This window comes from Aethalodelphis obliquidens, unplaced genomic scaffold (genome assembly GCF_003676395.1).
Source record: "Aethalodelphis obliquidens isolate GAN/ISIS:26980383/991018 unplaced genomic scaffold, ASM367639v1 scaffold26, whole genome shotgun sequence".
Classification (NCBI taxonomy): Eukaryota; Metazoa; Chordata; class Mammalia; order Artiodactyla; family Delphinidae; genus Aethalodelphis; species Aethalodelphis obliquidens.
In genome coordinates this window covers 9152358-9176030 of record NW_020837970.1, presented here as the reverse complement: position 1 = coordinate 9176030, position 23673 = coordinate 9152358, and the positions used below count along the sequence as shown (strand labels likewise).

Below are 23673 nucleotides of genomic sequence, written 5' to 3'. Positions count from 1 at the left end.
CCATCTTTCAACTTTCCTTTGTTGACTGATGTCCAGTGTCTTTGAAACAGTTGTTTCACATATTTTGTCCATTTTTTTAGTTATTTTAGTAGGGAGGGTTTATCTGGTCCCTCTATTTGGGATGATATTAGTTTTATGCAATGTTTCAGAAATAATGAAGAAGCATCTCACATTTTTACAGTGCTTTTCAATTTACAGAGTACTTTCACAGAAAGTTCAGTCCTTTGAGGTAGGAACAGCTAACTGGCCTCTGTTGAACATTAGTGGTTGCATTATACAGAAAAATCATTCTTCGTTTAGTAGTTAGGCATCTGTCAGCTTGAGCTGTTCAAGCTTAGTTAGGAAGTCAAAGATAAACAACCTGAAAGAGCTTTATGAGCAGCAGATAGCTGCCACAAAGTTATTAGGACAAGCAAACCCAGGCAGTTAGGTGTAATAGGGAAGCAGAAGAGAAGCACGTGCTGAAAAGTAAGCACCTGATGAAAGCACAACAGTGATTCAGCAGTAAGTAAAACAGATAGCCTTCTCATGGAGCTTATATTTTAACCAGAGGAGACATAAACAAGTATACATATGCTATGTCAGGTGCTGATAAATGCTATGAAAGGAAATAATGGGAGGTGAAGGGATAGAGAATGATGGGGTAGATACTCTTTGATGTTCAGAATGAGAAATTTTTGATACCAGGAAATGTTATGTATAGTGTTTTAGGTTTTAAAACATAGATAATTTGTATTTGAAAATGTCTTCCTAAAAATTAGTTAACTTAAGGTTTGGCTGCTTAAGAAGGATACAAAACTTGGCTTACATAGAGCTTCCCATTCCCTGGCAATGTTGAGGCATTAATATAATTAGATTAAAACATATCCAAAGTAACTTTGACCCCAGAATGTAGTCTCTTCTCCATTCCCTTCCCCACCTCCATAGTATAGAGAAGCTGGACCTTGATACCTTGTAGTTGAATTAATTATGTTTTTAGATTTAAAGTATCTGGAGGGCTTCCTCTGATGCACGTGAGAATTTCTGATCAGAAGATGAAAGACATGCTACATTTGATTAACAGTATACCCTTGCCACAGAAATCATCTGCACAGTCTCCAGAGAGACAGGTAAATGGAGATAATAAAAATGCTAAATATCTTTATATTTGTATATATGGTGATTTTTTTCCATCTTTTTGTGAGCTGTTTTGTTTTTCAGTATTGTTTAGGGCCAGTTTCCTTTATTTGATACATTTTTGAGGTTTAATGTGGTTGATTCTGTACAGAACTGCATATGGCATTGAATAAATAAAGACTGTAGCCTATTTTCATTTTGGAGTGGTGGTAGAAAGTCTGTTATAGGGAATAACGGAAAGAAAGATACATAAATGAAAGGAAAAATGTTTTTCAAATTTAGGAAATGTGTTTTAAATAAAGCTAAATATAGAAATCTTCTTTAAAATGTTGCAAAATAAAATGATCATTATAAAATTTTCTTATATGTTAGACTGAAAAGTTCTAGATCACTTTACTTGGAATTGATCTTTACAACATAAATGTTGGACTTCCATTTACTTTGAAATGAAATTTGAGAGCCAACTAATGTCGATACCATTTTCGAGGGACCTGTCAAAAAGACGTATAATTAATATTGTAATAGACAGCAACTGAATGCCACACAATGATAGGTAGACTTATCTACTAGAGTTATACATGGTTCTGCCCTTGTAAATGCAGGTGGTGGTCTTAATAATAAGTAAACTCCAGCCAGCCATTAGTTGATTGCATAACATTCTTTGTTGGAAGATTTGTGTGCTGTGTATGTGTCTTTCCATCTCTCTCTATTCTCTATTACTTTTTCAGTACTTCTCTCATTTATGTACATTTAATCCTGCTAAATTAGTATGTTTAGAAAACTTTTTGTATTATTTTCTAGGTATCCTCAATTCCTATAACAACAGCTAGTACAAAAGGCCTACTTGGTACGCCACTGTTGCTAGATGGAGTGGAATCAGGGGAGGAAGGTAAAATGTTCTTTATTAAACCAAACCTAGAGATAAACTTTTCAAAAATAAAGGAATTGTGAAAGTGTTATAGCAGTTTACTGGCTTTATTTCCAGTTGTGCTACTAACCAACAGTGAGACTTCGAGTCATTTATTTTTATTTAAGGCCAAGTTTCTTTGTTTGAATAAAAGTATTTTTGTGATTGACAGTGTTTAAGATTCTAAATAAGCTGCTTTTTTTTGCCCTGATCTCTACTTGATTCTTTTCTCTATCTCTGGTCTAACTGATCTTTTTTCATTTTGAACTAGAATGTAAACTTTATGAGGACAAGGATAATGTCTGTCTTGGTCACCCTGGTGTCCTTAGTGGCTGGTACAGATGGATATGTGATAGATGATACCCAGTAAATATTTTATTGAAAATTGAATAAATAAACTAAAGTGAAAAACAATCAGAAGTGTTGAAGAAGAAAATAGAAGGGCTGTTTGATTTTATATATGATTATCCCATGCCAGGTTGAGTCACTCTGTGGGACTTAGAAAGAAGCTATATTCTGATTCTGAATATGAAGGTTATATCTAATAAATGAATTTTACTTTTGAGAGATTTCAGTTTGAGTGTTTTATGCAGTTTTCGATGGACATTCTCTCAAGTCAATTGTCTTCTTCCTTTAGAGTCTGATGATGAGTATTTTGATGCTGAGGATGGAGACACACAGACTGGTAAAAGTATGAAAGGGTCAGACATAAAAAAGGTTGCTGAGGCCCCAAATGAGGAGCTCATTAATCTTCTACTGAAGTTTGAAGTTAAAGAAGTATGTATATTTGTTTTGTCCATAAACAAATATATTCTTGTTACTGCTGTCCTTATAAACTGTCTAATGCTAGACCCAAACATTAAGTATATTTAAAATGTGGTACTCTATCTTCCCTACTGCCACCCCCCCCCACACACACACATATACTTCTAAGAAAATGAAATGTTATTTTGTAAAAACTGATACAAGTATGATCTGTGGTACATCTGATCTATTCTGGAAAAGCTCGAGACTCTTAGTTAGGATTTTCTTTTCTGTAGAAAATTTCTGTGACATGTTTACTTTAATATTTTTCAACTTTTAAGCCAAATAATGTAGTTTATTGTCATGTTTATAATTTAGAAAAATGTAAACAACCTAAATTTGCAACACGGCTTTTACAGCCATTGAAAGTCTGGTAGTAATAAAAGAAAACATCAACATCGAGAGATGGTCAACGCATATCTTTATTTGGGGAAAAAAAAAGCGATTACAATTCCAAGGATATTATGATTCCATTTAGAAAATAAACACACACATACACACACACTTTTTTTTAAAATAAATGACAGTGTTCATCTCTGTGTGGTGGGATTATAGTTTTTCATTCCTGCCTGTTTGCTTTTATATATATTAAAAAAATTTTAAATGAATATGCATTGCTTTGAAATAAAACACAAAAGGTATAAAAAGGAGGTATTTCTTACTGACTGCTTTATATCTAAGTATTATTGGTATTTGTTTAAAGAAAGATATGTTCTCCATGTTTAGACTTCTTTGACTTCTGTCTTTCTCTCATACTCCCATCTAACATATCAGAAAACCCCTTGACTTTACCTTCAAAATGTATTCAAATGATTGCTCTTCCCTTCCACAGCTATTGCACTGTCCATGTCACCATCATATCTTGATTGGACTATTGCAGTAGCCTCTTGTCTCTCTGCTTCCATCATGTACTCTGTTCTGTAGCTAGAGTGATACTATTTTTAATCTTTTCTTAAAAAAAATATTTATCTTTTTGACTGCATTGGGTCTTAGTTGTGTTATGCCGGATCTTTTGTTGTGACACGCAGGCTTCTCTCTAGTGGTGTGCAGGTTTTCTCTTTCTAGTTGAGGCATGTGGTCTTAGTTGCCCCATGCCATGTGGGATTTCAGTTCCCCGACCAGGGATCGAGCTGTGTGCCTTGCATTGGAAGGTGGACTCTTCACCACTGGACCACCAGGGAAGTCCCTAGAGTGATTGTTTTAGAGGCAAAGTCAGTTCATGCCATTGCTTTGCTCATAACCCTACACAGGCTTCCCATCTCACTCACAGTAAAGGGCTAAATTCTTCCCATGGCCTACAAGTCACACCATGTGACTTCTTTGGCTTCATCTGCTGTTCTCTTCTTCCTTGTTCATTTTGCTTCAGCCATATTTCATTTATTCCTTCCATAAATGTTTATCAAGTGTTGTCATGTACCAGGCATTGTTTTAGATACTAGAGCTACAGCAGTAAGCAGAGTTCTTCCACATGGAGCTTACACTTGCCTTTTGTACTTTCTTGTATACCAAAGCATATTCTTTGTGCTTGCTGTTTCCTTTGCCTGGAAAACTTTTCTTGCATGACTTGCTTCTTTACTTCCTTTAGAAATGCCATCTTATTGGAAAGGCCTGACCACACAACACAAAATAGCAACCTTTGCTTTTCCCCATCCTCCCTAGAATGTAAGCTTCTTGAAGACAAGGACTTTGTCTGTCCTGGTCGTTTTGATGTTCTTAGTGGCTGGCACACCCTCATACATGGAAGATGATGCTCAATAAATATTTTATTGAGTATTGAATGAATGAACTAAAGTCATAAACAATCAAAATCATCTAAGAAAAAATAGTGCTGTTTGAAATATTTTTCCCAATTTGACCTTTTTTTTGCCATTCCGAAGTTTTAAATATTTCTGTGGTGAAATCTAATTTTTTCTTTATATTCTAGTTTTAGTGTGTGTTTAGAAAATTATCCTTCATTACAAAAATATTTACCCATGATTTTATTTATTATTTTATGATTTTAATGCTTTCATTTAAATCATTGATTTATTTGAAATTTATTTTTGTATATCAATTCAGTACTGAATATCTTACTGTGCTGTTTTATTGTTTCTGTTTTTCAGTTGACGCCCCTGATTTTTCTTAGGTATATGATTATATCACTGCTAATAATATTAGTTTTTGCTTTTTTTTTTAGCATTTATATTTTTCCAGTTATTGTGCCTGGCTTATAGGTTTCCCCAAAATCTGATAGTTCAAAACAACTATTTTTATCAAAACAGCTATTTTATCTTGCTAATAGTTTTGTGGGTTAGGAATTCTGGAAGGGCCCAGCTTAGTCATTTTTGCATGTAGTCTTTCACATGCCTTCAGTCACATTTGACTAGAGTAGCAGTGACCTGAGCTCTCAGTGGGCCTCGTGGCTCACTCAGGAGGCTGGCAGTTGATGCTGGATGTTGGCTGGGACCTCGGCTGGGACTTTTGACCACAGTACCAACTCACGGCCTCCTGACCATGGCAGCTTCAGGGTAGTTGAACTTTTTACATGGCAACTAGCTTCCCCCAGAATGAGAAATCCCAGGTGGAAGTTTCATGGCCTTTTTTTGCGGTATGCGGGCCTCTCACTGCTATGGCCTGTCCCATTGCGGGGCACAGGCTCCGGACGTGCAGGCCCAGCGGCCATGGCTCACAGGCCCAGCCGCTCCACGGCATGCGGGATCCTCCCAGACCAGGCCAGGAACCCGTATCCCCTGCATAGGCAGGCGGACTCTCAACCACTGCGCCACCAGGGAAGCCCTGTACTCTGTTGATTGAAGCAGTCACAACCCTGCCCAAATTCTGTGGGGGTGGGGCAAAGACCTCCATCTCTTGACGGAGATCAAAGAACTTGGATGTTTTAAAAATGGCAACATATATGTTTTATTTTTCATTGTTTAAATATACTGGCTATCATTTCTACAATAAATTTGAATAGTAGTGTAATAGTAAATGTCGTCATACTTTTTGACATTAATGGAGATGATTCTTATATCACCAGACATGACTTTTAGTTTTGAGATAAAGATTTTAAAAAATCATATTCAGGGGCTTACCTGGTGGCACAGTGGTTGAGAGTTCGCCTGACGATGCAGGGGACACGGGTTTGTGCCCTGGTCTGGGAGGATCCTGCATGCCGTGGAGCAGCTGGGCCCGTGAGCCATGGCCGCTGGGCCTGTGTGTCGGGAGTCTGTGCCCCGCAACGGGAGAGGCCACCACGGTGAGAGGCCCGCGTACCGCAAAAAAAAAAAAAAAAAAAAAAAAATCATATTCAGGAAGAATTCATACATGCCTATTTTTACTAAATTAAAAAGGTAAATCAATAAGGATATAAAATTTCATCATGATTTTTAGATAGATGTAGTTATATTCTTAATAATAGAATTTAAGATGATAACTTCCGGGCTTCCCTGGTGGTGCAGTGGTTGAGAGTCCGCCTGCCGATGCAGGGTACGCGGGTTCGTACCCCGGTCCGGGAAGATCCCACATGCCGCGGAGCGGCTGGGCCCGTGGGCCATGGCCGCTGAGGCTGTGCGTCCGGAGCCTGTGCTCCGCAGCGGGAGAGGCCACAACAGTGAGAGCCCCGCATATCACAAAAAAAAAAAAAAAAAAAAACCCAAAAAGATGATAACTTTCAATCATGGTAAATAACTTGATGGTAATAGAAGAGTATGAGCAAAATTTCTACTATGGTCATGACTGTATATATGAAGAAGGATTTTGTATTTTTAAGTATGATTCAAAGTACTTATCTGCCTTTCATTGGCTGTCCTGATTGTTTTAGGTGATTTTGGAATTTACCAAACAACAGAAGGAAGAGGATACAATTCTAGTGTTTAATGTTACTCAGTTAGGAACAGAGTCTACAATGAGAACATTTGATTTAACTGCGGTAACTTACTTAAAGAAAATCAGCTTGGATTACTATGAAATTCAAGGTAATAGCCATAAAATTAGAAATAATAGACAGTAACAGATTTAGTATTACTTTTGAGTATCTGAAACACATTCATTTATATAGTAATAATTATAATAAATAATAGCAGTGTTCTAAGCATTTTATAAATAATAACTCATTTAATCCTTGTAACAATGCTATAAGATAGGCAATGCTATTATCTCCAACTTACACAAGAGGAAACAAAGTCATAAATTGGTTACATAATTTACCCAGGGTCACACTGCTAGTTAGTTAGTGGCTGAACCATGATTAAAACCCTAGAAATCTGCCCCTAGGGTCTGTATTCTTAACTACTATGATCTACTCAGAGAGTCCATATAAATCCCCTTTATATAGGGAGTATTATTCCCATTTTACAAACAAAGGAAGGTTAAATAAAGAGAGATTAAGTGAGTTACTCAAGACCATGCATCTTACTAATAGCAAAACCTAGAATTTATCTCTGGTCTTATAATATTGAAGTTCTTATTCTTTTGATTCAGTAGTGTTCATATATCAGAAGCAGCATCAGGTTATGAAAATGGTGGGACATAAAAGTAATTCTTTCAGAAGCTTTTATGGTTTATGCATTTCAGTGTACATCTTGTATACTCATTGGATGAGGAATGAAGGAATGGATGAATCTACAGTAATTAAGGTTACCTAATATTTGCCAAGTATTTTAATCAAATATAAAGACCTATTTTTTTGTTATTTTTTAAACAGCTCTAACTAAAATTAACCTCAGCTTAGAAGAAAAATGTTTTATGTATTAGTAAGCTCCTATAAGCACTGTGGAGAGATGGAGTTTACATTATTGTCTTAAGGGGAAAAATACAAATAGTAAATTTTCTAGGCTATTTTTTCCTTTAGAGAAGGTTATTTCAGTGGAAAATTCTGAGATATCTCAGAAACAGGAGTTATAAAACTGCAAATAATAAAAGATGGATAAAAGAGTGGATAAATCACTTATCCCTCCATGGCTTCTGGAGGTAGTTCCTTGGGACATGTACATGAGGATATAGAGGACATCTGGTGGTACCTGTTGTTTTTAAATTTAAAGAAATTTAACAATTCCCCTCCCTTCAAAAAACTATTTCCTCTTCTGTGTAAGCCTTCTCTTAGTCTAAACAAAGGAAAATTATTTAAATTTCTTTAATATGAATGAAATTTTAGAGCTCAACAGAATACTACATGTTTTTCTAGTTCAACCTCATTGTTATGTAGTTGAGAAAGCTGAAGTTAAATAGCTTTTGGTAAAGGTAGAGATGAATTAGAATTCATATTTCCTGATTCTTAACACCCGTAGTCTTCTACTGCCTTACGAATGCACGTATGGTCTTAAAAATATCTAGAGAAGTTTTGATTACTTTTGAACACAGATGTACGATCAGAGAAAATAAATACAGTATGCATGTTTTTAAGTAAGTTGGATGTCAGAGGTAAGGTAAGGATTTGGATTGGCTTATTTCTTTACCAGTGATGACCTTAATATTTAATAACCATGAAAATATGTGCAGGTAGTTTTTTAAAGCTTAATTAATAAAATTTTTTAAGAAGAAAAGGACATGTTGGAAATTCCAAATGTAAAAAAGAGCAATTTATTTGAAACACTTTTTTTTTCTTTTTCTTTAATCTAGGGTCCAAAAAGAAGCCCCTTCACTTGATTAGCTCTTCTGACAAACCTGGATTAGATCTCTTAAAAGCGGAGTACATTAAGGTAAGGGTCATAGAATGTTTATATATTTATTGTATACTCTAAACTATCCTCTGGCAGGAAAAAGATGACAGTAGATTATTAAAGGCTCTTGTGTATCATAGGTTTGAATCCTAGGGATATCTACTGTTTCTCTTTTCATTCGCACACCTCTTTCTCTTTCACTCAAGTAAGGACTAGGATTTTACAAAGTCACACTTCTTGTCCACAAAGATGGAAGCCTGGGGTAAAGTAGGTCCTACTACTGTCTTCTGGGGCACATTCACCTACCTACATTCATTGTATGTGTAGGTGATATTTGGCTAAGTATCCTACATCAAAAGGGATAAAGTCAAATTGAATTTGGTTCAGAAGAGAATTGCCTGGATCCAGAAGGACTCAAAAATATGTTATATGAAGAATGTTGAAGAATGTTATATGAGCTGATGGTATTCAGCTTCATTCAAGATTAGTTGATTTATTTAATTATTCAATAACTGTTGAACGTCTTTTGTGTCAGGTTGTGTTAGGATACAGAGATGAAAAACATTCTTTGTTCTCAAGGAATTTGTAGACCAGTAGGGAGATAGGTAAACAACAATTAAAACATAATGTGTTTCATGGATGCCAAGGGGGGAAAGTGGCAGGGGGTGGGTGGTGTGATGAATTGGGAGATTATGATTGGAATGTATACACTGATGTGTATAAAATGGATAATAAGAACCTGCTGTATAAAAAAATAAAATAAAATTCAAAAAATATATAATGTGTTTATTCTTTAATAAGGAAGAACACAAAACATTATGGGAGCAGGGAGGCAGGGATATTGATCTAGCCAGAAGGCTTCTCACAGGAGGTAAAACTTTGAATTTACTGTGTATGTTCCCAAGGGACATAACTTGAACCAATTGGTTATTATGATAGGAGATAGATTTTAAAAAATATGTATTTATTTATCGATTGATTATTTATTTTATTTTTTTTGGCTGCACCGGGTCTTAGTTGTGGCACGCAGGATCTTCATTTCGGCATGTGGGATCTTTAGTTGCGGCATGCATGTGGGATCTAGTTCCCCGACCAGGCATTGAACCCGGGCCCCCTGCATTGGGAGCACGGAGTCTTACCCACTGGACCACCAGGGAAGTCCCAGGAGACAGATTTTTGATTCAGTGTGAAGACCTCATTAAATCAAACTTCTCTGAAGTTTGGATTTCTAAGAAAATGAGGTTTCTTTCACTGGAGATATCCTAAAATAGACTTGCTGAAGACTTTCTAAAGGTATTTAAACATTAGGTGATAGATGGGCTAGACTACCTTTAAACCTTCTAACCCTCAGAGTTTATCATTCTGATCCCTAGCTGCAGTTTCCCAAAAGTGAATGATGCCATGCTCTCCTCTGTTTGAAGAGGAGGACAAGATTTTACTCTTACGATAAATAAATAGATTTGGATGTAACTTTATAATAATGGTAATAAAATTAAATATATAATGTATTTAAAAATAGTTATAACTAAATATAAATAAGTACAGATTATAAGTAAATGATTCATTTACTTTGGTCTTAATTCCTTCTTTAGAACTTTTTTTTTCTTTCTTTTTTTTGTTTTTTTTAGGCTGATAAGAATGGACCCAGTTTTCAAACTAGTTTTGAAAAAACTGAACAAACACTTAAGGTAAGAAATTCTGTTAAAAGAATAGATCCTGTTTGAAAATAACCTACTCTGTAAGTCTTCAGTATCCTTTGAGGAACCATTAAAAGTTATAAATTAGCCTCATAAATGTCTACCATGCTCTGTGTTTATGATTCAGGATAATAATACTGTTATTTAACTCATTGTATCACATCCTAATTATTTCTAAAGGAGGGAATGCTATAGATGAGGGAACTTTGATTTACAAAGAACCAACAGGATTCTGAACAAACCAAACTAGATACTGTCTTTTAATGCAGGGCTCAGAAAGTATGTGAAATATAAGGAGAGATGTTGAGTACTTCTGGAGCTATACTAAGGTACTCAAGTAGAGGAAGAAGAGGCAAAATGTAATTTTAGGATACAGTAAAAAGAAAATGAGAGAAATGAGTTTCAGATTATACTTTTTTTTTTTTTTTTTTTTGCTGTATGCGGGCCTCTCACTGTTGTGGCCTCCCCCGTTGTGGAGCACAGGCTCCGGACGCGCAGGCTCAGCGGCCATGGCTCACGGGCCCAGCCGCTCCGCGGCATGTGGGATCTTCCCAGACCGGGGCACGAACCCGTGTCCCCTGCATCGGCAGGTGGACTCTCAACCACTGCGCCACCAGGGAAGCCCCAGATTATACTTTTGAGAGATGGGAAAATCTGTTGAATATTGAATCTTCCTTTTAATAATTTTTGTATCCACTTAGTGTCTTGAAACAATGAAAAGAAGTCCTTTTATATAAAAAGTGATTATTAAGAAATTTCAGTTCACTATTAGAAAATCATATATTCTTTAAAACAATTTGTGTTGCTATTTTAGGTTTCTGGAGTTACTGTTTTTAAAAATATATTTTCTCCTATAAGCTATATATTCTTTATTTTTAAATGATAGGACCATAATTGTGGTTTTAGAAGATTATTTAGTGACTGAGAACTCACTCTTAATTGCATATTTTATATTTAAATCTCATGAATGTCACATTTGAAATCTTTGTTTTTTTAACATCTTTATTAGAGTACAATTGCTTTACAGTGTTGTGTTAGTTTCTGCTGTATAACAGAGGGAATCAGCTGTATGCATACGTATATCCCCATATCCCCATACCTTATGGGGATTCCCTTGTATGTTATTTGTTGCTTTTCCCTTGCTGCTTTTAATATTTTTTCTTTGTATTTAATTTTTGATAGTTGGATTAGTATGTGTCTCAGCGTGTTTCTCTTTGGGTTTATCCTGTATGGTACTCAATGTGCTTCCTGGACTTGATTGACTAATTCCTCTCCCACGTTAAGGAAGTTTTCGACTATAATCTCTTCATATATTTTCTTAGACCCTTTCTTTTTCTCCTCTTCTTCTGGGACCCCTATAATTCGAATGTTGGTGCGTTTAATGTTGTCCCAGAGGTCTCTGAGACTGTCCTCAGTTCTTTTCATTCTTTTTTCTTTATTCTGCTCCCCGGCAGTTATTTCCACTATTTTATCTTCCAGCTCACTTATCTGTTCTTCTGCCTCAGTTATTCTGTTCTTGATTCCTTCTAGAGTATTTGTAATTTCAGTAATTGTGTTGTTCATCGTTGTTTGTTTGCTCTTTAGTTCTTCTGGATCCTTGTTAAATGTTTCTTGTATTTCTCCATTCTGTTTCCGAGATTTTGGATCATCTTTACTATCATTATTACTCTCAATTTTTTCTCAGGTTAAGTTGCCTATTTCGTCTTCATTTATTTGGTCTTGTAGGTTTTTACCTTGCTCCTTCGTCTGTAACATATTTTTTTGTCGTTTCTTTTTTTTTTTTTTTTGATGTGTGGTGCTCTGTTCCTGTCTTACTGGTTGTTTGGCCTGAGACGTCCAACACTGGAGTTTGCAGGCAGTTGGGTAGAGCTGGGTCTCGGTGCTGAGATGAGGACCTCTGGGAGGCCTCACTCTGATTGATATTCCCTGGGGTCTGAGGTTCTCTGTTAGTCCAGCAGTTTGGACTCAGTGCTCCCACCACAGGAGCTCAGGCCTGACCTCCAGCCTGGGAACCAAGATCCCACAAGCTTTTTCTTTTTCCTTTGTGCTTAGTGTAGATGCACTTGCTCATAGGGTGCTGCATGCAGAGGCCTCACGCCCAGGCCTTCACATCAGAGTTCCTAGTGCGAACCAGCTTCTGCTGACACTGTAGCTTCAATGGCCATGTGCAGAGCCATTTGCAGAGCCTGAAATCATTTCTTAACATGGTGGTAATACATGGTGATTCTGGAGTTTCATGTTCTAACTTATATGTTTTATATAATCATAATAATAATCACTGAAGATTCAAAAAAGTGATATATATATTCAATCTTGGAATGACCATGACAGGCAGATTGTAGGCTCTATGGTAATTAGGATTGGGAAATGGAGTAATTAGGTTACCTTGATACTCAAATGAACCCCCAAAATGTGTAAGTATAATTTACTCTCCATATATTGCCTGTTTAAGGACTGTGAGTTGTGAGTCTTCCTCTCTTCTCTCTTCCTTTTAAGTGGTGTACAGCAGTGATGCAAGCCTAGTTAGGAGCCTTTTGTATACATCATGCAGACTACTGGTATAATTGGCCTGGGAACTAATTTTCTTTTTAAAATATTTCTAGGTGGCTTTTTCATCTTTAAACCTATTGCTGCATACACAAGCTCTTCTCTCTTCTCTTAATTACCTGACAACCATAATTCCATCAGATGGCCAAAACATGGGTGATACCAAGGAAGTACAAGTTTCTACTGAAAAGCAACAAAAAAATTCAGCTCTGCAGAAAAGTATGAAAAACACTGTTTTGTTTCTTGTTAGTAAGAGTTAGAATTGTAGAGCTAAATGGGGAATCTTACGAGAGACCATCTGGTTAGTCATGTACATGCCATTTTGCCTACCTTTGTTCTTTCCTTCAAACTGAGTCATACATGGGTGCCTGATATGTAACATAAATGTAGTTAATACTGTTGTTTAAAAAAAAATGTTTTTGTTCTTATTCTGGTGGTGATGGGGGATGTCTTTATATGAGTATTAGGGGAAGAAGACCTGTATTTATTCTGAGCTCTTCCTCCTCTCAGCGGCTCCTGAAAGGACTCCATAGAGGGTTAATCTTCCCTAACATTTTACAGATAAGGAAATCAAGACCCAGAGACATGAGGGCCAGGGTTCAGGGATAGCATCGAATTGGATAAGAGCCCAGCTTTTGGATCAGAAAGAACTCAGTTCAAATCCTGACTCTGCTACTTAAACTATGGGACCATAGGCATGTTATTTAATATTCAGTAACTTCCTTGAGTTTCAGTGTTGTTATCTTTATGTATTTTAAGTTTTTTCTTGCTTTTACATTATCAAAGTAGTACATCTCACTATTAAAAATGCAAACTATATATAAAGAATATATAAAGCAAAAAAAAGTATTTGAAATACTTAAGAATTTGAGAATTTTAAAATTATTTTAAGCAGAACCATGGTTCACTTAATATAGGGAAGAAACCTTAATAGAGTGTATATTACCAGAATCCACTGTGATAGAATTGCTTTGTTTATATGCAGTGATTGTATCCTCTAAGGAGAGTGACATTATTCACTTCAGGCTGTTTGCCAAGTTGAATGCTTTCTGTGTTATTGTTTGTGATGAGAAGAACAATATTGCTGAAATCAAGATTCAAGGTAAAAGTTCTCATGATATTAAAAATTGTTCAAAAGATAAGCTTTTTTGTTTTTTGCAATGCTAAAGTATATATAAAATGGAAGGCTCTGAAAACTGGATTATTTTATTTTATGACATAATTGGATTGCATGTTTTCTTAACTCTTTGAGAGTTGAACCACACATACTGGTGTTTTGGACCCTTTTGAGAGTTGTCTCAGAGGTGAAAGGAATACTAATGTCAATGTAGGGATGCTGTTGATGAGCTAAGTGTCAACCCAGAATTCAGTTTAAGGTCTGTGAATACACTTTATCTTGGTACAAATGCAAAGCAACCTTATCATGAAGAACAAATCCTATGAGCCCATTATGCTCTTTTAGGCAAAATCTGCTAAAATGAATGTAGTTTTTTTCCCTGACTCTGTCTTTACCAGCTCATTGTGATCTGGTAAAGGTAAAGAATATGTTTAAGACAATTCTTGAAGAACTTAAAACCCAGAAAACTAGGGTTTTTCTTTGTTCTTTCTAAACTGGCAGTGCATCTACTAGTCTGAATTTGATTCATGAAACTCTTATAGTCTCCATGTAAATGACTGGATATAAGGTGTAAAGAATTTACTAAAATCCTAAGATAATCTATTTGCACTAGATGTAGTTTTTTCACAGGGTTGAAAATTCAAATAATTATTTTTTAATGAGTTTATAGGTTTCATTGTTCATAAAACTAAAAATATCTAATATTGCACTTATTTATCAATTGTGAGTTCAAACCTTGCTAAATTTATAAAGAATATCACCTACAGAATAAAGTTATGCAATGGAAGAAAAATCTTCAGATCTTATTATGGTATCTATAGAAATTATAATAATATAATTTCTCTTCCAGGACTTGATTCTTCCCTTTCTCTTCAGTCAAGAAAACAGTCACTATTTGCCAGATTGGAAAATATTATTGTCACAGATGTTGATCCTAAGACAGTTCATAAAAAAGTAGGTGATAGTAAATCATTAATATTTTTTGATGATTGAATGTGAGATTTTATTTTAAAATATTTTATTTTTAAAATACTAATAAAATATATTTTGATAGAAAAATGTTTCTATAATGATTATAAACCCTTTTAAATTGGGATTTTATTTTGTCATTGTCGATTGGATGGAGTGCATTCAAATCTCTGCTTTTCAGGCTGTGTCAATAATGGGAAATGAAGTCTTTCATTTTAACTTGGATTTGTATCCAGATGCTACTGAGGGGGATTCCTATACTGACATGTCCAAAGTGGATAGTGTGGTGTCACTGAACGTTGGCTGTATTCAGATTGTCTATCTCCATAAATTCCTCATGTCACTTCTGGTAAAGTCACTATTTATATATAGATTTTTTGGCTTAGAAATACTTAAAATAAGTCTGATAATTATGATTATTGCAAATCTTAAAACTTTGAATGTCAGGTTGTGCATTGATTTGATTATTGATGTTATTTATGGATTAATGTAGAGGTCAAAAACTTTCTTTAACAGTTGAAATCTGAATCATAATGATTTTTGTCTAGCATTGTCTAGAACTGGAATTATTTTTGCTGGAATATAATGAATCCAAATTCTCAAGTGCAAAAACTATTAAAACTGTTTTTTTCTCTGTTCCTCAGCCATATAAGTAATTATAATTAGCCCTTGTCAGGTAGCTCATAAATATGGATGGATAATCAGTAATTCTTTCCTAACTAGAAAAATAGGACTAAACTGAAAGTTATTTATTTGAAAAAAATTAGCACATAAATAAAAAGAAGATGTTGTTAGAAATGATGTGCTTGTCCTCCTGTTTGAATTACTCCTTTTATTTTGTGTCCACAGAACTTCCTGAACAATTTCCAGACAGCCGAAGAGGCTCTGAGTGCTGCCACTGCTCAGGCTGCAGAAAAGGCTGCCACAAGTGTGAAAGATTTTGCCCAGAGGAGCTTTCGTGTTTCTATCAATATTGATTTGAAAGCACCAGTTATAGTCATCCCACAGTCTTCCATTTCCACCAATGCAGTAGTGGTAGATCTTGGGTTAATCAGAGTTCACAATCAGTTCAGTCTGATATCTGGTGAAGACTACTCAGACCCTCCAGTAATTGATAGAATGGATGTGCAGCTAACAAAACTTAAGCTTTCTAGGTATGCTCTTTCAATAATTATGTATTGATATTTAAGTATTATTTAATATTGTCTATGAAATTTTATGACTATTGAAATTCATGCTCAACATACTTCTGTTGCACAGAACTGTCTTTTAATCAGCTTTTTATTTTGAAAAATCTCAATCCTACAGACAAATTGCAAAAATAGTACCTATAATTTTTCAAATAGATTCACCAATTATTTACATTTGCTTTAACTCTGTATATACATATTATCATTTTAAATATTTAAAAATTTAAAATTTTATTTTTATTCAGGTATGAATGACATTAGTTTCAGGTATACAACATAATGATTTGATAGTCGTATGTGTTGCTAAATGGTCACCATAGTAAGTCTAGTTAACATCCATCACCACACATATTTACAGAAAATGTTTTTCTTGTTATGAGAACTTTTAAGATATATGCTCTTAGCAACTTTCAAATATACAGTACAGTCTTATTAACTATAGTCACCATCCTATATGTTACATCCCCAAGATTTATTTTATAATTGGAAATTAAAACATTTTTTGCTAAACCATTTGAGAATAGATACCTTAACGCTTTGCCCCAGAGTGCTTTAGCATGTGTCTCCTAAGAACAAGGACATTAATCCTCTTACATAATAACCACAATTATCAAATTCTGGAAATTTAACATTGATATAATCTATTATCTAATATGCATTCAATATTCAGATTTTACCAGTTATTCCAAGAATTTTCCCCTCAATCCAGGATAACATGTGGCATTTAATTGTATCCTGTATTAGTGAGGGGGATTTCTGTACTGATAGACATTTATTCTGGGATAGTTCTTCAGCCTTTCTTTGTTTTTCATGATGATGACAGTTTTGAAGAGTTCAGTCTAGTTGTTTCATAGAATGACTCTCAATTTAGTTTTGTCTGAGTGATTTCTCGTGATTTAATCGAGCTTATACATTTTTGGCAGGAATGCTGTGTAAGTAATGATGTATCTCTAGGGCTCACACCAGAGGACATTTGAAAGTGTGTATGTTCATTTTGAAATCATTTTCTACCCCGTCCAAGGAGATTTAATTATCTTAAATACAAAAGGAATGATTATAAGACAAGTCCAGAGAAGAATCCTGGTTGAAGAGCTTTATAAACTTAGAAATAGCTTACTTTTCATCTTGCCATTTTTTTCTCTAATCTCTGTACCAGCACACATATCAGTCCTTGAACAACTGTATTGATGATTTCCCCCATAGCTTCAAAAATATCAGTTTCTTTTAAAAATTTACTCAGGTTGTCATCTATCTTCTGTTTAAAGAAAAAAGTTTTCTTAAAGGCTAATTGTATGTCATATACAGTTGACCCTTGAACAGCACGGGTTTGAACTGCATGGTTCTGCTTACGCGCAGGTATTTTTTTCTAGTGGTAAATAACACAGTATTATACAACCTGTGGTTGTTTAGAACTGTGGTTATGGAGGAATCACATATACAGAGGAACCGAAATATGAAGGGCAAACTATAAGTTACATGATTGCATGGAGGGGTTGTCATCCTAGTCCCCCGTGTTGTTCAAGGGACAGCTGTGTTTTAATCTGTCCATGCTAGTATATTGTAGATTAAATTAATTATTGACCAAGTTTAGAAAACACTAAAACAGCGTTGTTTCAAATCAACGTTTAGAGCAGCAACTTTGGGCTTTGTGTTTTTTTTAATGATATGTTGCATTTACCCCTATGTTTATGCATATATATCAATTATATTTTTCATTAGGACAGTGATCCAGCCAGGCATCTCCCATCCTGATATTCAGCTGTTGCATCCAATTAATTTGGAGTTTTATGTAAATCGGAATCTAGCTGCATCTTGGTACCACAAGGTGCCTGTTGTGGAAATTAAAGGTCATCTTGAGTCAATGAATGTGAGTATATGAGTGAAAAAAACTTTTTTTTAAAAAATTTATTTATTTTTGGCTGCACTGGGTCTTCATTGCTGCGCGCGGGCTTTCTCTAGTTGCGGTGCGTGGGCTTCTCATTGTGGTGGCTTCTCTTGTAGTGGAGCACGGGCTCTAGGCACGCGGGCTTCGGTAGTTGTGGCTCACAGGCTCTAGAGTGCAGGCTCAGTAGTTGTGGCTCACAGGCTTAGTTGCTCCGCGGCATGTGGGATCTTCCCGGACCAGGGCTCGAACCCGTGTCCCCTGCATTGGCACGCAGATTCTTAACCACTGCGCCACCAGGGAAGTCCCAGAAAAAAACTTTCTTATTGAAAGTTCAGACTCTGAAGACTTTCTCATTATAAATCTAAATGAAATGTGGAATTTTTACTGATTGTTGTAAGGAAAATTTCAGTGTGATACTGTCCAACAGGATCTTTATTAATTTTAGTAGAATTTAATCTTCAGTTAAATGCTACTTAGCTTTTAAATTTGTTATGTGTACACGTTAGCAGTGATCTGTTTGTAAATTATTTATTAGTGTATTATAATTATAGCTCATTTTATGTATTATATACATACTCTTTTATTTTAGGGATATCTGAGTACCCCTCAGATAATTATAGCATTGAGTGAAATGCCGATTTTTCATATTGAAGGTGGCATTTTTATTACGTTGAAATTGTTATTGTTTAAAAAGTAGAATTTATGTGTGTTCTGAAAGTCACTTATTAAAAAAAGTGATCTGATTTCTTTAATAATTATTAACTTTCACTAAGGGTCATATTGGTTAAGTAGATGAAACTAATATTGACTTGTAAATCACATTGTTTTTCTCCAAACACTGTCTTATATTTGAAAATGAAATTTTTAACATAAGTAGTGGAATACTTGAGTGTACAGTGATTATATAATTTTTTAGTCAATGTTAAGAGTATCCTGTCCTTAGTGTTTTGTTACTAAGGATTTGTTTTCCATATTAAAATTGTTTCATTTTAAAATGAAATATCTTTATCTTTTCTTGGAACATCATATTTCACAGGTTAATCTAAATCAAGAAGATCTTAATCTTTTATTTCGAATACTAGCAGAAAATCTTGGTGAGGCTACTGAAGACTTGAGTAAAGTGAAACCAAGAGTGCAAGAGACAGGTAAGAGGTTGACAGTAGGTGGTGTAATAAATGTCTTTTTACAATTTTGTAGGGGAGACAAACAATAAAAATGAAGTAAACAAACATATATTTACAAATTGCGATTTGTATTACCAAGAAAACAAATAAGATGCTATTGAATAAAACCATAGTTTGCTTTTAAGTTGAGTAAAGTCAGTTATTTCTAAGTTGCATGAGTTAGGCGGAGGCCATAAAGAAGGTGAATTCTGGAAAAATTTTTGAACTTGGCATGTATAGAGAAAAAAACATTTTAAGTTGGCACTAGGCTATGTAGCATACTTGATCTGACTTTTTTTTTTTTTATTTTTTACGGTACGCGGGCCTGTCACTGCCGTGGCCTCTCCCGTCGCGGAGCACAGGCTTTTTTCCGGGGGGGAAAAACCTTTTTTACAGTATGTTAATACATATAGTAAAGTGTGCAAATCTTCAGTGTACAATTCAGTGGATTTTTATATATGGCTACACCAGTGTAATCACCATGATTAAGATATAGAACATTTCCAGCACTGCACCCTAGAGCTCTCCCTATGCCTTTACCTATCAATACCAAACACCCACCCTGACCCTGAATCCACCCAGAATTAAGTACCATTCTGATTTGTAATATCATGCATTAGTTTTGCCTCTTTTTGAATTTCATATAAATGGAATCATAGAGAATTTACTTTCATTTTTGGCTTCTTTCTTTTTAATTTTCACGTTTTTATTCCATTAAAAGCGAAACAAAATCTAAATGCATACTCATAGAACAGAATACACTTATTTAAAGTTTTGACAGTGTGCAAAATTAAAGTTTGGATAATTAATCCAAACTTTAACATGAGTATTCTCTTGTAAGGTGATTTTTTTCCTTTAATAAATAATATATTAAAATATATATTATTCTGGAAGCAAATCATCTCCTAACTGTTCATCAGCAGAATCATCCTCGTTGACTCTCTTTTTGGCTGCGGTTTTGGGTCTTTCTATTTGCGGGCCAAGCGGATCCACATAGGAGGCATCTAGCTCCTTGTTACTGCTGCTCTCATTATGAGGCTCGTCTGTCCCAGGCAGGGCTCAGAGCTGGGCGTTGAGCCGCTTGCCTCTGCTACCGGAGCCACAGTTCTGGCCACTGTCACTGCCAGCGCTCTTGTCTCTCCTGCCATGGGGACCCCCGCTGCCATCCCTGCCAGACTTGATGCGCTGTTCCCTGATTTCTTTCATTTTTTCCAATCTCTTGAGTATTGTTGCATATTCTTGAACTTCTTTTAATTGAGTATCTGTGCAGAGATGTACCAAGAAACATAGACATTCAACATTTTCTGGAAAATTTCTGTGAATATCTTTGTAAGTATCTAATGCTTTTTGGTAGTTACCACTTCTTCTAAAACAACTAGCTACCATCAGCTGCCATTTCACCTGTGTAGGCTGTATAAGAGAAGCTCTTTCAAAGTACTGAATGGCTTTTTCACAAAACTGGGTTTCAGTGTAATAGGCTGCGAACCACCTGTTGACTTCAGTGTTGGACGGGAAATACCTATATGACTCATAGTAATATTGGGATGCTTGGGATTTATCCCCCTCAGTGTCATATAATCCTCCCAGTTTAGACAAAGCTCTGGAGTCAGTTGGAACAACACTGATCAGCTGCATTAACCATTCCATAGCTTGATTGGGATCTTCCATTAATTCGTATACACTTGCTATCTGGTAAAGGCCTTGGGTGCTGTCTCTTAGGATTGCGTGAAGTTTCAGGAGGCAGTCCAAAGCTTCATCAAGCTGGTTTAGCTTCTTATAGGTAAGGCCAATATTATAAAGTGCTTTAGTACAAGAAGAATCATTTCTTAGAGCCTCATTTTAGAATTCAGCTGCCTTCTCATAATCACCATTTGCAAAAACTGTATTCCCTTTATGAGTAAGAGCTGACGGATTATATCTGTCAGAGTTCACAGCTAAATCTGCATAGCTACCGGCTTCTGCAAATTCATTTTCCAAATAATACAGGAATGAGAGGTTGGGTGCAGCTGCACTCTTCACTCTACTGTCCTTTTTTTCAAACATTTTAAAGGTCTCTACAGCTTGATTAAAATGCTTTTGTCTCAGGTATGTAATTGCGTTATTTCCAGATCATTTGCCAGCTCTACATACTGAGAAGCTTTCACTTCAACACACCAATCATAACCTATAGCAAAAGATGTTTCAATTACAGGAGCAATGAGTTTTGCAACTGTCATGATGTATTTTTCTGCCATGTCTTTCCTTTCACATTCCATTTGCCTTAGATGATCATTTTTTATAGATTCAATCACTAAATTAGTATGTGGGTCATCACTTGGTGAAATGTATTTATCATCATCATCAGTTTCTAATGGAACAGCAATCAAGTTTTGGAATGCCTTCTTTTTTTCTCGATCTCCAACAGCAAAGTAACTAAGAATTAGGTTGAAGCCTGCCTTCAGATTTGGTGCCATACTCATTATGTGCTCAAATAAATTAATGGCATCTGAATACTGCCCAGGTTTTTGTGTGTGTGGTTTTTTTTGCGGTACGCGAGCCTCTCACTGCCGTGGCCTCTCCCGCTGCAGAGCACAGGCTCCGGATGCGCAGGCTCAGCGGCCATGGCCCATAGGCCCAGCCGCTCTGCGGCACGTGGGATCCTCCCGGACTGGGACACGAACCCGTGTCCCCTGCATCAGCAGGTGGACTCTCAACCACTGCGCCACCAGGGAAGCCCTGCCCAGTTTTAATAAATGTTAACTCCAATGTTCTGCAGAATTTTAATCCTCATTTCTTTATGGACACTTGGAATTTGATCTAAGGCTATTTGGTAGAATTTAATGGCTTTGGAATAATTTCTTTGCTTTAAATAAATATTTCCCATATTCACTTTCAACCGCCCTGCATTGCTAAACATCTTATTTTTCACTATAACTTGATAGGTGTTTGGTGCTTCAGCATACATTTCATTAGCTGAATATTGACTGGCCAAGTTGAAAAGAACTGATTAAGTTAAATCCAAATTGATGTTTTCTGGACTTGTAACTTGTTCTCCTTGTTTCACCAGGACTCTCTCTTTTCTTCCTGCATCTTTTGCCTTTTCTAAGGCCAATTTTAAGTCTCCACGACAGTTAGCAATACAGCTTTCTTCTACTGACTCATTTACTTTCCTCTCCACTTGTCTCATCTTTTCTTCTCGGCTGTCTTCGTTCCTGGCCTCCAGGGGCGGTGCAGGGCCCCACGACTGACCGAGGGGGTCGAACGCAGAGCCTCTCAAAGCTGCTTTGGTAAAACTAGCTGCCCTCACTGCTGTCATGGGTCTAGTAACTCCATCCTGAAGAGCCCCTGCATTGGTCTTCCCACTGCTGATGCCAGGGATGTCTTGGACCCATACCCAGTAGCTACAGGTCTAGCAACCGCTGTGCTTGGTATTTTAGCAGTTACGGGAGGTCTTCTGCCATGACTAGTTCTCACAGCTTGCTGAAAAGCTGTGTCATTCTCCAGTTCCTCGGTATCATAGGTTGGATTGTAGTCATTATAGCCAGACTAAAGATCATCTTCATCTGTCTCTGGGGCGAGGTATCCATTTTGCATCATTTGTACCTCCGTGAGAGCGGGCCCGAGCTCGTGCCTCCGCAGAGCCTTGCCGGGGATTTCGGAGCTTCGCGTGACGAACTCAGGGTCCGGGGCTTGAGGGCCGCGCGCGGCTTCCGGCGGGCTGGGGGTGTGGGCACGGGCCAGGGGCAGAGTCCCTGCGCCCCGTCCCCACGGCCCCCTCGGAGGGCGGTAGGCACCCACGCCGCCCCGAGCCCTCTCCCCCCTCGCGGCGAGGGGAGCAGCGTGACCACGAGCGCGGCGGGGCCGGCGCGGCCTTTCTGGGGCTCAGCAGAGAGCTGTGCGGCTGCAGCGCTGCCACGCGCGGATCCCTTGGCTTCTTTCAACGTTTTGTGGGATTCATCCATGTTGATGTCTATAGCGCTAGTTTGTTCTTTTTATTCCTGTTTCCAGTATTTGACTGTCATGAGTAAAATTGCTATGAATGTCATTGTAGTCTTTCGGCACACTTATATACTGTTTTCTTTTGGACATATAGCTAGGAGTAGAATTACCGGGTCATATGTTAGCTTACATTTCGCTTCAGTCACTTACGCCAGGCTATACTGAACAGTTTTCCAAGTGGTTGAACCAGTTTACTTTCCTACTAGCAATGTATGAGAGTTCCAGTTGTTTCACATTCTCACCAGTACTTGCTATCCTCAGTCTTGTAAAATTTAGCCATCCTGGTGGTTATATAGTAGTATCTCTGTTTTTTATTTGTTCCCTGGTAACTAATGAAGTTAAAAACCTTTTCATATGCCATTTGGATGTCCTCTTTTATGACATGATCATTCAAGTCTGTTGACCATTATTTTTACTGAGGTATGGTCTTTTTTCTAATTGGTGTATAGGAGTTGTTTATTCATTCTGGTTAGGAGCCCTTTGCTGGTTATATGTATACATGTTAGTGTATGTGTAGAAATATCTTCTCCCTATCTGTGCTTTACCTTTTCACTCTCTTAATAGGTTTTCTTTTAATAGAATTAGTTAATTTTAATGAATTCTAATACACAATTTTAAAAAATGATCAGTGCTTTTTATTTCCTATTTAAGAAATCTTTGCCTG

The 23673-nt window shown here is 36.5% G+C and overlaps 1 protein-coding gene and 1 pseudogene across 2 annotated transcripts in view; one reads left to right on the top strand and one right to left on the bottom strand.

The window, feature by feature from the left end:
• Positions 1 to 23673, top strand: part of VPS13C (vacuolar protein sorting 13 homolog C) — a 174952-nt gene that overhangs the window by 73942 nt on the left and 77337 nt on the right. For both annotated transcript variants that reach the window (XR_003436379.1, XM_027123201.1), the window contains exons 23-35: positions 980 to 1109; positions 1918 to 2005; positions 2661 to 2800; positions 6627 to 6780; positions 8423 to 8502; positions 10092 to 10151; positions 12764 to 12926; positions 13693 to 13809; positions 14675 to 14778; positions 14975 to 15142; positions 15643 to 15947; positions 17703 to 17850; positions 18905 to 19013. Coding sequence is in view for 1 of the 2 variants with exons in the window: in XM_027123201.1 (XP_026979002.1) it covers positions 980 to 1109; positions 1918 to 2005; positions 2661 to 2800; positions 6627 to 6780; positions 8423 to 8502; positions 10092 to 10151; positions 12764 to 12926; positions 13693 to 13809; positions 14675 to 14778; positions 14975 to 15142; positions 15643 to 15947; positions 17703 to 17850; positions 18905 to 19013 (1766 nt within the window). In the remaining variant the exon portion in view is untranslated. The remainder of the gene's footprint in view (positions 1 to 979; positions 1110 to 1917; positions 2006 to 2660; positions 2801 to 6626; positions 6781 to 8422; positions 8503 to 10091; positions 10152 to 12763; positions 12927 to 13692; positions 13810 to 14674; positions 14779 to 14974; positions 15143 to 15642; positions 15948 to 17702; positions 17851 to 18904; positions 19014 to 23673) is intronic.
• LOC113629087 (intraflagellar transport protein 88 homolog) lies at positions 19899 to 22720 on the bottom strand (annotated as a pseudogene).